Source organism: Fulmarus glacialis, unplaced genomic scaffold (assembly GCF_000690835.1).
Source record: "Fulmarus glacialis isolate BGI_N327 unplaced genomic scaffold, ASM69083v1 scaffold23065, whole genome shotgun sequence".
Lineage (NCBI taxonomy): Eukaryota > Metazoa > Chordata > Aves > Procellariiformes > Procellariidae > Fulmarus > Fulmarus glacialis.
Window position 1 is genome coordinate 129,520 of NW_009213965.1, and position 16,890 is coordinate 146,409.

At 38.5% G+C, this 16,890-nt stretch overlaps 1 protein-coding gene across 1 annotated transcript in view; it reads right to left on the reverse strand.

The window, feature by feature from the left end:
- RPTOR (regulatory associated protein of MTOR, complex 1) overlaps window positions 1-16,565 on the reverse strand; it is a 143,043-nt gene extending 126,478 nt beyond the window's left edge. Inside the window, 2 exon segments of the mRNA XM_009578393.1 lie at window positions 13,150-13,232; window positions 16,463-16,565. Coding sequence (XP_009576688.1) covers window positions 13,150-13,232; window positions 16,463-16,565 — 186 coding nt within the window.
- Window positions 16,566-16,890: the final 325 nt, after the last annotated feature.

Sequence of the window (16,890 nt, forward strand, 5' to 3'; positions counted from 1 at the left end):
GCATCAAAGAATAGACAAATTTAGAACTGTACAAGAACACTTTTATTTTTGCACAATTTCACAATAAATAAACAATCTACACAGAAAAGAATTCTTTCATGAGCAGTAGAATCAAGCCAAATTTTCCCCAACTTTTCTGCTTATTTTTGGATTTTCTATTGCCTAATCAGATGCAATCTCTTTCTGAAGGTTTGGGTGTTAATGATGTTTTCTCTTCCCTCCCCATACGTAGCTGTCAACGTCCGGTAAGAGTTGGGCTCAGCCTGTTCCTTAGTTGACCAGGAGAGTAACAATACGCAGTCTGTCCCCTACCTCTATCCAGCTATTTTCACAAAATGTTTAAGACTAATTTAAATTCTGAATTCTCAACCCTTTTAAAAATGGCATGCGATGTGTTAAGGTTGCTGGGATGTATGATGGGCGCGAGATGCAACCACACATTGCATGGTTTTAAAAGCCTGGCTGCCTCAGGAAATCAGTCAAAAATATATTCAATCTTTGGAATTCATGTGGCAACATGTTCTGCGCTACCCCATCACAAGCGTTTGTTTAAAATAATCCTTACTACATCAATAAAAAGCATGTCTTGTAATAAATCTGGATCCCCTTCTCTAAAGGATATTTGACATTTTATCCAAAGGCAATGTACTCTCACTTACGCAGCTGTTTTCCACATCCACCCCAAACAAAGAAAACAGCAACAAAATCTTCGTAAGACAGAAATCTTTTACAGGCAGCACATGACCTTGTAGTCACTCCCAGTTTGCTGTAGAGCCTGGAAAGAATAGTGGTATGACAAGTTTGTCCCAAAGTACCTGGCAAACTGTCTAGCACAGAACTTGGCAGGAAGCCTGCAGTCTCACAGAGGGTTTTCTGAATTTCACAACATTTGCACTGATGCAACTTTGCTGTTCATTTCCTTATGCTTGCAAACATGAGTGCCAGATCAAGATTTTGCTGCACCAGGTCATCAGACTGCAAAACGTGGGTAGCAGAGAAGTAAACAGCTGCAAAAGCGTGTTACGTGATAACTTCAGAGATCAATTCAGCAATGTAAGAAGTGATTTCAATTTATACCTACTATCAATCAATCATAAAATCAATTGCCCAGGCTGGTATGACCACAGTAACTCTTGGGTTAGAGACATGCATGCAAATACAAATTATTCTGAACCATATCCACAGATCCAAGCTTTTTTTTTTTATTTTAAAACACACCTTTTAGGTGTTTTAATTTTAGGTTGTGGGCACATGAAACTGGCCTGATGTAAATTCGTGAGGATTAATCAAAGATAATAAAAAACTGCATATTTAAGTACAAAGGAGTATGCTGGAAATCCCAAATTGATGTTAAAAGCAACAGCTTAACCTGGTTAATGCAGGCCATGAAAAAATGTTTCTGATAAAATTATTAGTTATTGCTAACTTGAAAAACATTAATTACAGAGAAGACATACTATAATTTATGGACACTTAAGTTTAAATGCTAAACTAAGCCACAAGGAAGACTCTTGCAAGTCTTAGGCAAGTCCTCTGTAGATATTTGGTTGCATTTTAAAAATCCATCTCAATCTCCCACATGCTAATGTATTCAAAAGCAGTCCAAGACTTAAACAGCTTAATTTGCTAGATGTCTAGGACAAAATGCATTACTAGAGCTAAGCTATAAGGATGGAACATTTATTCACTTGACTGTAGTCAGCAGTGTAGTGACTTTACCTTTACTCTGCAGAGTCTTTGACCTTGCTTTTAAGTCCAATGTGAAATGAATTCTAAAGTACCTAATCCTCATTGTGTGGATTCAGTATTCAAGAATACTTCCAGAAAAATACCTTTGAGCAGTCTGTTCATGAGAACTGATGTTGACAGGGAAGACAAAAATCAAGACTACTAACCTTGAATATCTGCTACAATAGATTCAGGGGACAGGTGTGTTTCTCAGCAATTACAAGCTGCTACACACTACAAGTTTGCTCCAAGATTTATAGAAATTATACCCTGTATGGCAAGAATCCTTCCTTATCTATTCAAATAAAATAAACATTCTGAGATGGCTGTTTAAATAATTGTTTATTTTTAAACAAAAGGAATTGTGAAAGAACTTAAATCTGCTGCTTATATGCCACATCTCTATCCTCAGACTCATGACAGTTTGATGGCTTTGATGGGTCACATCACAAAATGCTCTAACAGGATTTTAAGTACACACCAGGACACATCTTTAAAACCTACTTAGTTAAATAACGTAACTCCTTAGCAACAGTGTCATTTTAGTACTATTCCTTCTTTATAACCTCTATTTTAAGAGCTCTTTAAAGTTTCAGGCTCTGCGTCTTCTTGTTTCTTAAATATAAACTTAGATATTACTTGCAGCCCAGTTTAGGCTGCAGGACCACAGTCTGGTGTGCAAGTGAATCCTCAAACCGGTTGTCTTTATATTCTAGTCAAAGTGCATCATCCTCAACAGGAGGTACTACTATCCTACGTTCATGCTGGGACAAGAAGTTAATCTTCTCAATACTAAATAATTATTTAGTAATTTCAAGTTTTCCTCTGATTGCAAAGTAATTGTTTAATGAAGAAATATTTAGATTAACAAACAGCTTAATGAGTCAGGAGAAGGAAAAACAATCTTTCAGGGGTTTATGCTTTGTTAAGATCCATATGAAAGGAGTAAAAAGCAAAGTATTTCAGGCTTTTCTCATTCTCAAAGAAAATAACAATTTTCTTTGTTAACGCTCTTAAGTTTTGCACAAAACTCTGATGTCTATTCAGAAAGAAGCTTCAGTTGTCTAATACAGTATCATTTGCACGCCCAAGTTTGCAATCCTTGTCCAGTGGATACCTGGTGGTATTTACTAGATAAAGAGCACCAGGGTCGATGCAAGTGGATCTGCAGAAGGCTCCTCCCTGTCTCTAATCGCCAGTGATTCACTACTCTCCATGGAACACAAAGACAAGGTATTTTTAAATAGGTCACACAGAGGCTGGGTGGTAATTACAGAAAAACGTTAATCAGATTTGAGCAGGCAGAGCTGCTTATCTCTTTCAAGAAGCCTTTCTAATATCAGGTCTTTCTTCACATCTTAGGACAAACTAACATTAAGAGTACAATGGTCATATGAAAATACCCTAGAATACAAAAATCTTGCTTGTCTGCCAACTCTGGCCTCATTTTGATGACAAAATACAAAACAAAACAGAGAGGAAGTATAAAACATGTGAATGGATCTTATTGTCAGAAGACTACGGAAAGCAAAGCAAGAGAAAGCATGGTCATTGAATGATGGCATTCAAATAGAGGATTTCAGAATTAATAGGAGTTCAGATGCTGGGTGATAAAGCAAAGGAAAAGCATTTCAGAGGCAGTCTCAGAAGTCCCACCTTCCACCCTGGGAAGGGGGGCCCATTGCTTCTGCAAATGACAAAGTGTGTAAGGGAGGGGAAGGCGATAGGTAAAGTAAGAATCTGGTTCTTGGTGGCCTTATGCCCTTAGCAGCTTCCTTGCCAAGCAAACCTTACTGAATGTGCATCTGGGAGATTTTACCAGGTTGCTCTTCGCATTTTCAGGGGGAGCTGCTTAAAACGTGCAGAAATAGTGGTGGGGTGTTCTGGAGCCACTGTCCTGCAGCGATGCAGGTCTGCTTCCCAGAGAGAGCACAACTGAGGCAGGCATCATCGTCCAGCAGCTGCTTGAGCAGTTCAGTGATTTTGAAGACTGCCACTTTTCAGAGAGTTACGCTAACCTAAACAGTCACATTACTGCATCACTTTTCTAATAAAATGGGAAGAAATTTTGTTTGCTTACAAGTTAAGCGTCCTTTTCATTGTGGTTCAAACTTATCTTTCTAGACCTCGGCAATAGCTTCCCTTTGCCCCATCTCCTTCATTCAAGGTCACTCCTGCCTGCAGTGTTCGAGGCTTTCAGCAAGATGGCAAGACCCAGAGGATTTTCCCACTAAACTGATTTTGCAAGTTTGTTGACTTAGTTCCAGAATGCCAGATCACTGCTGATCTGCAATGCATGAACAGTTCAGTTCACAAAACAGCTTAATGCCACTTCTCTGTCTTTACAGCTTCTGAACACGCTTCTTCACATCGGTTCATGCCTATAACTATTTTTTCCTTTTTGTGCCTTATTTTTCCACAAGAATCCCAGAGAAATCAGTATTAAATACATTACTCCTGCAATTTCGCAGTTTCCACTTTATTTTTAGTAGTGTGTTAAAGATTTATCAGATTTTTTTTTTTCCTCACTATCAAAAGAATTAAAACATGCATTCTACCTAGACTGAGCCCCAGAACCGCAGTAGGGAGCTTTCCACTTGCACAGCTTACTCCCAAATCCTGTAGTTATCATTGCCGTAGGAGATTTTTTTATGTGCAGGTGGTACAGCTACTCCCAGGCGAAGGCAGTCACACCAGCAGTGCCTACAGATACACTGCTACAATTCAGGCTACAAAACTCCAGGGAACCTATGTAGTGGTTTAAGATGCTAAAATCTCCACAGTTGTTCATCATGACTTCCTCCCGATGCTTAGTGCCCCAAATGCAGAAGAAAATAGGTGGCCCAGTTCAAGTTTTTCAGCACAAAAACAGAGTAGTGTCAATGCAATGCATCTTTGTTGGTGGTTTAAACTGAGACCCTGGTCTTGTGCCTCTCCTGCCAAGCTATGCTGTGGATGAGTGGATGCTTGGGTTGCAGACCACTCTCGGAGAACTACCAAAAGGAAAATTACAAGTCAGATACTGCTTAATTTGCCCTAATTTTCTCCATATTCACAAGACATAAAAGAGTGGCTTTCATCATTTACCATACTTTCAATTTGTGCTTTTCTGTCTAAACTACCAGTTCTTCTAGAGGGGTATTTTGCAAAAACAGCACACGGCTAACAATCAAACTCAGAATGGTACCATGACAGTTTTTCAGATAGAATGAGAACGTGAATAACTGGTTTTGGCAATAATACTTGTCGACCTCTCTTCTATGACAGACTTTTTTTTTTTCCCCCCCCTGGAAAAAAATGCTGGTTTATGCTGAAGACAGTTGATCTTTAACATGACAGCAAAGGATTGATACAGCAAAATTTTGCAGAGCCTGAAATAGCTGCCAAATTCAAGAGGTTGTTGGGAAATGAAAAACAACAAACATAGTCCTCTTAGGAAAACCTGGTTTTGTTAAACAAGGTCACAATGTCTTTTTTTTTCTTCTTCTTCATTTTTTGTTACATGGGAGAGTAGAGAGACCAAGTACAAGTTTTTCCATTTTACATTTTCCCCTTTGGAATTCTACAGTATTTCTTTTTTGCAGGAGCAATTAGTATTTGCTGTTGTTTTAAAAGAAAAACCCTACAGAAATAGAGGAAAAGCATGACTCACAGAGAGACCAATAATTAGGTCATGCGTTCAATTAGTTTTCATGCTTAACTAGTTACTCTTTAGGAAATGCTCAACCTTTGATGTGCAGCAGGCAACTTACCAATTAATTAGGCAGAAGGAAGCAATGCAAGGAATGAAACCTCACAAACCAAAGCCCAAAGATACCTAATGAGGGAAACAACAGCATCAACAACAGAAAAAATGCACAAAAAGGTAGAGGCTTTAAATTATCTGTTTCAAGTATCTTGGCTGTACTTCCTTTGAAATTAAGAGAAAACTGTTAGGAAGCAGACTAGAAGAGAGAAAGAAGGAGCCTCGTTTGATCAAAAAAGCATCACTGTTTCCTTGAAAGCTTGCCACAAAAAGTATAATCTATCCGTATTGTATGAGATGTCTCCTCAGAGACCATCACTCACTGGTGGATGCAAGCTGCAAGAGGCATCACGCACCATATGATATTGGATTAGACAAAAAAAATAGGAAAAACCTTTATTCAAAAACCTGCATAGTTAAGCACAATGGGACATACATACTGCTGAGAGTCTCAACCCAGCATCAAGAACTTGGGGGAAAAGATAATATATAGCCATAGTTTAACTAACAAACATTTCTATTAATGCCATACATACAAGGAACAGGCATGCCTATTTGGCATTAGTAGCAAATTTCTCAGTTCCCTTGGGCCCACTTCAATAAAGGATTGCTGCAGTCACTCCTCCTTGATTATGTCACCTCTTTGAACTGAATGAAAAAATGGGTATAACCACATAAATTAAACGGGCTGGAAAGACCTAAAACATGCCTAGATCTGCCAGACTAATGAGTTCAGATATGTTACTACCTTTCCCTTAATAAGTGACACTAAGGTCTCTCAAGAAGAGAACTGCATAAGGAACAGAAGAAAAATTGCTGTGTGACCGTGTCCACACTGTCATTAACACGCCATCCTCAGTGACTAGGGATGCTACAGACGCAGGCATTCTCAAATATCAGTATTTGCTTTCAAGCTACCCTTCCCAAAGGCTTTCTAGAAGTTTATTTAATCTTGCCTTCTAGATCTCTCTAGCCCTTCCCCTATCTGGGATTTTCATCCCCCTTCATAGCTCATAGTTCTCCTTCACTCCAGTGATGTCCATTCAGGTGGAGCTATAATGAAATACTCACAACTAATTCCATTAGACAATCAAAGTAGTGCAGATGCCTGCCTTGGCAAAAGAGGAGGAAGTGGAGAGAAGCAAAAGGGAGGCAACAATGTAGCACTTGAATTAGAAAAATCAATACTGTAATTGACTTTGTTTTATTTAGGCAAGTGGGTGTAAGGGGAAAAAAATTCTTTGGGATGTAATGCTTAAAGCTCTTTGGCTTTGCTGGTGTTGGTTATCGCAAGGGAGGTACAGAAGCCCTAGAGCTACTGGCCTGAAAGGACAGGAGGGGAGTGGGGGAAATAGCCCTTGCACAGATGACAAATGACAGACCTTGCTGTGGTTAAATCTTACAGGGAGGCACAAAACCTCTCACACTCCATTAAGTTACTTACCAGAGGATGTAAAAAATCCCAAATTCCATAGAAGAATTGACCTTCAACTTGAAGTAAAGGTCTCTACAGAAAAGCAAGATCCCACCAAAACAGTTTTGTAGGATCTCAGAACAGCTCAGAGTGCTTCGCACCTCTGCGCCTTCACTGGCTCATTTCCAAATCCCCCGAAGACCAGGGCCCAACGCCCGCTCCCTTCAGCAGCAAGATGGCTTGTTTAAAGACGCAGACACTTGAACATTGTGCCACTGCAACTGGCTTCGATAGACAACAAATATTCAAATTGCTACAAGGGTTTCCAGAGCTCTTTCGCCCTCCCCTAAAACCTCCATACACATCAAAATAAGATGTCAGACCAAAGTCTGCCTTAAACATAGCAGAGAACGCAACTTCCCTTTTCTTCTAACCCATCCATGGTCCTCAACTCTCGTGTTCCGTAACTAAAGCTTTCTTTTCTGTAACAGTCCAGCTTAAAAGGATAACAGTTCCACTCCAGCCCTCGTCTTTGCTTGGCAAGGCTGTCAAGGTTCTTTGACGGATCTCGTGAACGTGCCAATTACATGCTGCTTCACTCGAAGAACATGCTGTTTGTAATTACTCTCTAGATATCCTCTCCTCCAGCTCTACCATTGCTCCTCCTCTTTGCACCTTCCAAACCTTATTTCTTTCAGCAATCTCACGTGCAAACCAAATTTACCTACAACCCTATACTCTGGTCTATTCCAAACCTATTTCCCTGAGCATATTCTCTTCCACCCAGTGATTGCACTTTCAAAACTCCCCTGTAAACGCTTGCTTCTTATTTCTATACTGTACCATGCTGTAACATCTACCAGCACATTTAGAGTCAGGGTTCTGTTATGCTAAGACCCTATCACACTGACTGCTATTACTTTACTGTCTCTGTACGCTCCCATTTGTTTGCATCAGTCTTATTTCAGACTGGGAGCTGTGCGGCAGTGATTTCCATTTCATCTGTATAGCACCTGGCTCAACCAAACCCCCCTCCACGACCAGGGCTTCTGTTCCCTGCAAGAGTACAATTTAAAAAAAAAGAAGAGGGGGAAAAAAAAAGGAAGCCTTACCAAAGCACACCCAAGGGAGATACAAACTTCTGTTTTTCAGAGGTCTCGCAGCTACCTGTGCAAAGACCATCACATGGCACAAACTCTCAAGAACAGGAAAATTTTAAAAAACTTAAAACATTAATTTTCACTGAGACAAGGTCCCACTCCTCCAGTGTTAAGAATGCACTTCATGAGCAATGGAGGAATATAAGTGTCTCGGAAGACAGCTTTCTTAACCTCACCTCTACTCAGGAAGTTATGAACAGCAGTTTTTGACCTTCCAGTGGCAGGACTGGGAAAGTTTCTGTCAGAGAATAAAGAACAGTATTGCAAAAAGCATCTGGTATAGGAGTGCCATTGGGATTCATTTGGACTAGTAGAAATCACAACAGAAGTGACGAAATTATTGAGCAAGATGAAAGGAAGAAAAAGTCCTGTGAATTTTCTGGTCAGTTTAGAGTTAAAGAAAGAAACTGGTCAAAAGTCATAGCCAACAAAAAGAAGAAAATGCTGTAATTTCATGCAAATTTAATAAGCATATGCTCCAGACTACTTCATACCAGATCTTGAATTATGTAAACTGTGCATCATTGAAGGTACAGTTCTGCCTTTGGCTACACAGCCCCATTCCCAAAGGCGTATATACAGGAATGGAAAACGAAGGAAACTTTATTGTCTAGGGAGGGCTAGAAGCCAAGTAATGAGATGTCCATTACAAGAAAGGGGGGGGGGGAAGAAAAAGTCTGGCACCCTTCTAAGAACGAAGCCAGCTATCACAAATCGACCTCATCTCGTAGCATTCTGTACAATACTGCACACAACAATCATTTCACACGGGGTAACTGGTGCTTTTTAAAATAGTGCAGAGAACTCCAGCCAAGAGGATGCAGAAAAACATGCTCTCTCAAAGCAGTCCACAAGAAAAGGAACAGCCTGCTGTGCAGAGGAGCAGTAGAAAGCCAAGTAACACTTTCATCCTCTCCACTAACCCCTCTGCTCCAGCTCTGCAGAATGTTACAGCAAAGAATCCAAGTCCCAGGCTCTGCTGATAAATGGATGTAAACGGGGACTTCAGGAACAGTAACTTCTGCTCATAAAAATCCTCACTAGCTTCTGCATCTCCATAAACCATCTCACTGCAGCAGGACTCAGAACTCACAGTCTATTATCCCTATTTTCAAACAAAGTCTGTTGACTTTTAAACTAAGGAAAGTTCCTGCCTTTTGAATGGCATAACATGCAATGCTGCCAAGAAAACTAAATTTGCATCCAAACAACAGGGAAAATATTTGCTACTTATGCCAGCACAAGCCAACGAGTGCTCTCACTGGTCACTTACTGCAACATTGCACCTAACACAGGCGTTATTCTGCAAAGGGTAATAAATCAAGATCAGAAGCAGAGAAATACCATTTCAATGGGATCAATTTCTTATCTAAATATTTTAAATACAGACCATGTGAAAAATCTCCAATAGGAATTCAAAGTATTTTATTTTGGGCAATTAAAGTGATATAACGTGCTGTCTCAACTAAAGGCTCTCCTTTTTCATGGTGTTCTCCTGACACTGCCTGCCAAACTCTTTAATCCAGGTCTTGTAACCCGCAAGCCCCAGTTTTGCTCAGCTCCACCAGCCGTTCCCTAATCCATCAGGCTGCAGATTCCCCCAAACGCCAGGAGAGCAGTCACGGGGAAGGTTCCCCCCCTGCAATCAGGCTGGGCATTATGGGGTCCTGTGCTCTTAACTTTCACTACCTTTTTCTCCTTTCATTCTCAGCTGCTTAAGCAACCCCTTTTATCCCCTGTAATTGAGCCTGCTTTCCAGATTACCCTCAGATTTAACCCCTTCCATGCCCAGTGAAACTCAAAACCCATGACCCAAGGTAATACTAGAGAAGAGCTGTCTTTTTTTTCTTTCCACTTTTTCACTAAATTATCTTTGCACTGAATTGGAAGAACTCAGAAAATTCTTTATAAAGACAGATAAAGCCTACAGCTTTGTCATCTCCTATTCTCTTCCTCCAGTAAAATTTTTATTTGAGAATTGCAATGCAATGACTGAATATTGTTTAACTGCAGTATTTTGCAGATGAAACAACAGCTGAAGTGTTTTTTACTCCCGCAGCACACAAATTTATGTAGCTACATAACAATAAAGCAAAGTCTTAAATTTAATCAGAAGAAATACTTGAAGCAATGGCAAGCTGATAAATTATTTAGAAAGGGGCTCAATAAGACCTGGAAGGAAATATACATCAGCTGTTCAGCCTGGGAGCTTCCAGAAACAAAGAATTTTCATGCTTATCCCTGTTAAGGCTTTTTCACCTAAGCTATTTGTATTTAACAAAAACAGGCATGTATTTGAAAAACATCCTACAAATTATAAGGAGACAAGGACTGCACTAGTAGTGATGTCACAGGACTTTATTACTGACATGATCCATTTACCAGCAGTTAGCACCATTTGTGCATTCACAGTAAGGTACTGACGACAGGCACTTCCTAGTGTAAGGACTGACACTGACAGCGCAGTAATATTGGCTATTTCAGAAGATTTTAAGTCTTTTTTTCAGACTGCCTAGTTTTCCCCAAATTGTCTTCCTTCCATCAATTCTTCAACCATTCCAAAACACTGAGAAATAGACAAAACTAGATGTATTAGTATTTATATGAAAGGTCCAGGAAATTCAATAATGTTCCTATTGTTTTATTGCAGATGGCACATCAACTTCTCTTTATTACTGCAGAAAACTCAAGAGCCCTGTAGAGTGCAATAAACCGGTACGTGTTCAGCTTTGCAATGTTTCAAAGGGCTGTGATTTACTGTTAAGGAGCAGGCACCTTGCACACAAACATCTGAGCTCAGTAATTGCCTCATGTTTTGTGCAAACTCTACAAGGCAGTGCGAGGTCGGCCCACACAGGGTACCTGCTGCTTCTAGCTGCCTGGCCCTCACTCCTCAGTAATATGGACTCTGTTATTAAAGAGCGGAGAAAAAGGTTTGTTTTCACCTTTGCATCAAAATGTTTTAGTCTCCTATTTTATTTCAGACACTATCCGAATTTTCTGCCAAATTCTTGGGCTGCTAGAGAGATTAAAAAAATTGTCAACATACCAAGGGTAAAAACACAAAAGTAAATTCTCTTGTCTTAAATATATATACCACATATGCTTCAAGACAAGTCCTTCCTATATAAATATACTTACAAAACACTTCAGAAAAAAGCATACCCACAGACAATTATCCACAGATTTAGTAATGTAAACATTTCACCACTTAAAACAGTAACTCTCCTTCAGGTAATACGTTCAGCTTTTACTGAATGATAAGCTCAGTTCTAGTCAGTCAACCCTGAATAAGAGAGCAGGGAAGTATCACACAAAGGCAAGAGGTAAAGAACCAGTACGAACTGTATTTACATTCAAATTGCTCTGAATAGAATATTATTTCTATCAAGTTTGAATTAGAAAGTAGAGGAGGGACTCGGAATGCATACAACAAACTACTTCACCGGCAGCCTTTAACAACACACATGCCAACAACCCTTTTTTCGGTGAAAAATATTCTCAGCAGTGTCTGGCAAAAGAAAAGTTCGTATTTACTACTGAAAAAATAATCCCAAGGCCACTTGTCCTTTTTCTGAAGGTATTAGTCCTTCATGAAGGAATGGAAGACTTGGGGGGAAAAAAAGAACAAAACCCCCCAAGTTTTCTCTCTCCCTGTTGGAACAGGGACCTTCAGAGCTTCTACATTCCAGACCCGAACAAAACATCAGCAGTGGCAATCTATATTGATTTTATAAATTATAAAGAAACAAGTAAATGAATGTAACCCATCACAGTTTAAATAGAAGGACTGATTAAAAATACCTAAGGGCACTGCTAACACAAAGGCCTTCTCAACCAGTCATTCTACACAGAGGACAGGAAAGTACCAGTAACTTTTCCAATTGCAGACCATACTCTTAAACTACATACTAACAGACATTACAGAGACATTTGGTAGACTATTTATACATTAAATAAGGTAGCGAGCAATGTTAGAAAATATAGTTCTGGTGCTGACAAAACCACACATAATTATTATTACCGAAGAAAATCTAAAAGGAAGAGAAGAAACAATGTCTCCTTAAAACATGAAGACTAGGTTAGTATGCGTGCCACATCATAAGGAAAAAAAAATTAAAGCAAATCTACAGGTAGGTTCATTCAGTGAAGTAACTATTTCTGTTTGAGTTACACGTTACATGCTATAATGATAAATTTATGATTTAGTAGTCAATAGTCCAGGTACTTTGAAGAGGAATATTTTGACCCAAACTGCCTAGAGCATACAGATAAGGACGTGAACATACTGGGGAATATTAACAATGAAAATGATTCTATAGTTCGGTTTTTGTACCTATTTGGAAAACGCTGCAGACTTCAAATTTCATTCTTTACAACTTTCTGTAGCTTATTTACTGAGACACATGAAACTATGGACATTGAAATATCCAGAAGGAAAACACTTCCCCATTGTGAAAGAGTGAAATGTTACAAAACAGGAAATAAATAGGCAGTTGCTTGCATGTTTCTTTAACTCCTGCTTTGTGTTACTACTATCCAAAACATTCATTTTCAAAAAGGTATACACACATTATAATTTAGTTAGAATTAGCAGTTACCAAAGTTACCAATTATGTTTTACAACAAAACCAAAAGCCTCCCTCAGCTACTAACTGTACAACATTCATTTGTTCCAAAGGATAAAAACAGTACTGATGAGTGCTGGGACACATAGTTTTGAACCAGCTGAGGCCAAACACATTTTTACAACAGAAGAAACCATAAACTCAGAGTGAAAAACTTCAGAACATCTCAAAAATACAATAAAGTCAGAGGAACCTAAATTTAAAAAAAATCACTGTAGGACTTAGTACTTTAAACAAATACCCGAGACGTGATCAAAGAAAGTGCTAGCCAAGAGGGGCATCAGCTAGAAAGATACGAAATTTGACAGCTTGCAAGAATTTATTCACACTGATGGATGAAGGAAGCAACAAATGCTGCAAGACCACGTAACACGCCACATAACAGACACATATCTTAGTTTTCAGTCTACATTGAATGTTATCGAAGGAGTATCGTATCTATAGCTGCAGAGGGGAAGCCCAAGGAATACTTACTCTTGGCTGCCAGTTTTCATACTGCTTCTGTAAATTTGCACCGATAGTTTCCAGAGCTTTTTGAGGACCCATTGACAGAGGATCTAGGAAATATAATACAAATGAGTATTTTTGACCACAACTGAACCACTGAGCTTGAGAAGAAGCAGAAATTATTTCCAATTCGATGTGCATTTAAACCTTTAGCTATTCCACATTATGCTTCTGTAAAATCCAGACCTACAACCTAGGAGACCAAAGTCTACATCAAAGCATGAATACCACCCCCCTTTGCAGAAGAATGAAGCCAAAAGCTTTCTGCGCTTTCGCTCTCCAGTGTTCTGCTTGCAAGAAAGCTCATTTAATGATGTTTTAATGCAGGTACCTTTCATGCATTCAATTTCAAATTCATAAACATTACATTCTCCGTGGAATTTACTTGGGTGCAATACCCAAAAATTATCCCCAAATTCTTCACTCAAGTACAAATTAAAAACCATTAAAGACTGTCAAATTTGGAAAAAGATTTCTCTTGTTAAGGTAATAAATGCAATTTTGTTTTGAAAAACAGGAGAGGCATAACATTTGTTTCTCTTAATAAATATTGGAAAAAAGGTTTCTATAGTAATTAATGACAAAAATTTAAATTGGTTAAATATTTTATTATAAACATTTTTTCTTGATGAATGCAAAATCCTGCTTCATTTACTTCCATTGCTTACTGCTTCAGAGATTATATGCCATTTGTAATTTTTAAGAAGTTAATTTTATCACTAGATAATTACCACCATCCATACATACTGATACAATTTCAGCTTATGTGCTTTATTCAAAAAAACATGGCCATATAATTGACACTATTAACAAGTTTCAAAAAAAACTAGAAGCTAGTATTTTGCAATTTAATATAAATTATTTTTAATCAATGAAGTTATTTTTTAAAAATTTTTACAAATACTCTACCTTGTACTGTTAGAAACAAAATATAAAGTAGGACGAAAGCAGGATTTTATGAGTTATTCTTCTTAAATGAATAAAAGCTAGGATCTTATTTAACTTTTAGTATACTTTTGTAGAAAGATGTAAGGTAATGTGAGTATACCATTTACATTTTTCCAAAACAAACACAAACAGTAGTAAGTTGTCTGCTCAGACCTCGACAAGCCTGTCTGCTGTCTTTGGCTCAGCTGTGGCTGCTGCTCCAGAAGCTTCGCCAGAGCCGTCTCCAGGACGGAACGAGCACCCACTCCCCACTTCGGACCCTGCAGTTTCAGCGCTCACTGACATACCTTTTAGAAACGTCTCTGTATATTGCAGCAGTCTTTGTTGTTCTAAACTGCAATAGTCCCCTTGCTATTTAAGGCGAGTTTCAAGCAAATACCCTTGAGATGTTGAACAGTAATCCCCCAAAAGTATTCACGCTGCCTCATAACATCTTTTGTTAGTTAACACACCATTAGCTACTGCTCAAATTTAAAAAAGGAAACAAAAAAATAGCATAAACACATCAGATTTTCTGGAGCCCTTCAAAAGGGCCAAACTGAACTTCAGAAAAAAATTAAAAACATTTCACATGCACTTTGACAGCAGAGGAATGTAGTTCGTGGACGCTGGAGCCCTTCAGAGTAATTAGCATTATTAACAATACCCTTTATACAAAAATAAAGTACACTGGTGCCATTCCAAGAGCCAAACAATGGAAACAAATTATTTTCCTAAATATAGCTCATGCCATCACAGTCATTACATGAGCTCTCAGCCTCCCTTGTTGAGTGTATATATAAGGCTAGCAAAGGCCTGCAGATATACAGGCCAAGATACCTTTGGTATAATCACGGCATGAAGCTCTCCGTGCCTTAAACAGTGCCAGGCTGACACTGTAGCACAGATGTCAGCTAAGGCTTAATTCTGGAGAAAAACAAAACACTTCAGATGTTCCAAAGGTGCATCTGGAAGGTACAGTGAGAACCGCAACTGGCTTTTGTCTGAGACTGCGACAGCCGTTTGTTACCAGAGTTCACAAGCTGGTGATCTCAGCTCAGTTGTAAATAGCAGCAATTGCACCAAAATGATTTCCACACTTTCTTGCACATCTGGCAAAGCCATTATGTTTCCACAATACACACTGTTAGCTTCTCTTGAGACTGTTGTATAGAAGAAGAAAACACAGCGGATATTTTTGCAATTACCTTTTTCAGAAATTTAAAGTTGGCTAGAAATGGAAATGAGTACTTGTCTATATATACACACTAAAAAATTAATTTAAAAACTGCATTCAAAATTCTCTTTGTTGATGATAATCACTGATAGCTTTATTTTAATGACTCTGCAATGCTCCTCATTCTCTTTGCTCTCTACTCGTGTATCAATGAGAAATGAGAGCTGTTCTCTCTACTGAATAGATGTATTTGTTAGTGCACGCTCATGGCTTTTTAACTGCTTTAAAGTCATCAGCATTTTTAGGTTTAAAAAAATGAGATGCTATGATTCATAAAGCAGGTAAGGCAAGGTTAGAAACGAGACATTCTTAAAGTTTTTAAAGACATTCAGTTTGTGCAATGATTAATTTGCTTCTGCAGCCTATCATAAGCCCCGGAGTTCAGGATTACAGTGCTGTGCACGTTACTTGCTGAAGACTGAACATTTTCAATACCTAGATAAAAAAATAAGTCTCTCTTAGAAAGCTTTCTTACACAAGGTATTTCCTTCTAATATTACTTCAGATTTGTCTCATCTTGATAATCAGACGATCTCCAAAACCAAGGGAACTTCCCATTTCTTAACAAAAAACTAGGTATTTAGTCCAACACTGCATCAAAGTAGCAAGCTCATGTGTTGGAACTGCTGGCAAGACATCCTTGGGAATAATTCCAGGTCTTCCGAATTCATGATCCCAATTAAAACAGCCCCAGAGCAATCACCTCAACATGCAGTAAAGTCCATGCATTTTACAAAAGCTTATTTCTCTATTGTATGATGCAGGGTAATTTTAAACCTTTGCAGACCACAGTACTCTAAAGATGCTACTGCTCAGAGATTTCCTTAGATATTTATAAATCTACAACAATTAAGAGTAAGCTAAGTAGCTAATTAACAGCTTTTTTTCTCCATGCTATCTCATTTTAGAATAAAGCAGGAGAGATTATGGCAGCAGTTACTGCTGGACACTTAACTAATTCATATAGACACAGTGAAATCAGATGCCAGATCTCCTTTTGTTCACCCCAGTTTTAAGTCCTGGAAACAGACAACTTTAAGATTACTATACATGCTATAACTCAGTACTTATAAGACGAATAGAGTTAGCTGGAGCTTGGAAGTTCTCAAGACTTACCAATCCAACACTCCAGACGGGCACAGGGAGTTGTTTTCACCACATCAGGAGGGTCCACACCGACATTTAGGCACAAAACTAAGGCAACGCTAACAGTCTTCATCTGCAAAGACAGACAATAAAATGCTTACTTAGCATAGAAACAAAATCAATTTTCACTTGTGTTGAAATTTACCACTACAATAACTTCTGAAGGGTTTCAACAAAGCTTCGTTATCTGCTCTTTAACATGGACTATTTTAAGCAAGGCATGACTGATTAAGTTTTTCTTTTTTTTTTTTTTTTTTAAATAGAATGGTACTTAGATTTTACGTTACTATTTTTATTATTATTTCCACAGCCCATTCTTCTTTTATAGAGCATGGAAATGGATATCACTGGACTTCTGCTACTCATCTTAAATTAGTCATTGTCCGACTGAAATACAT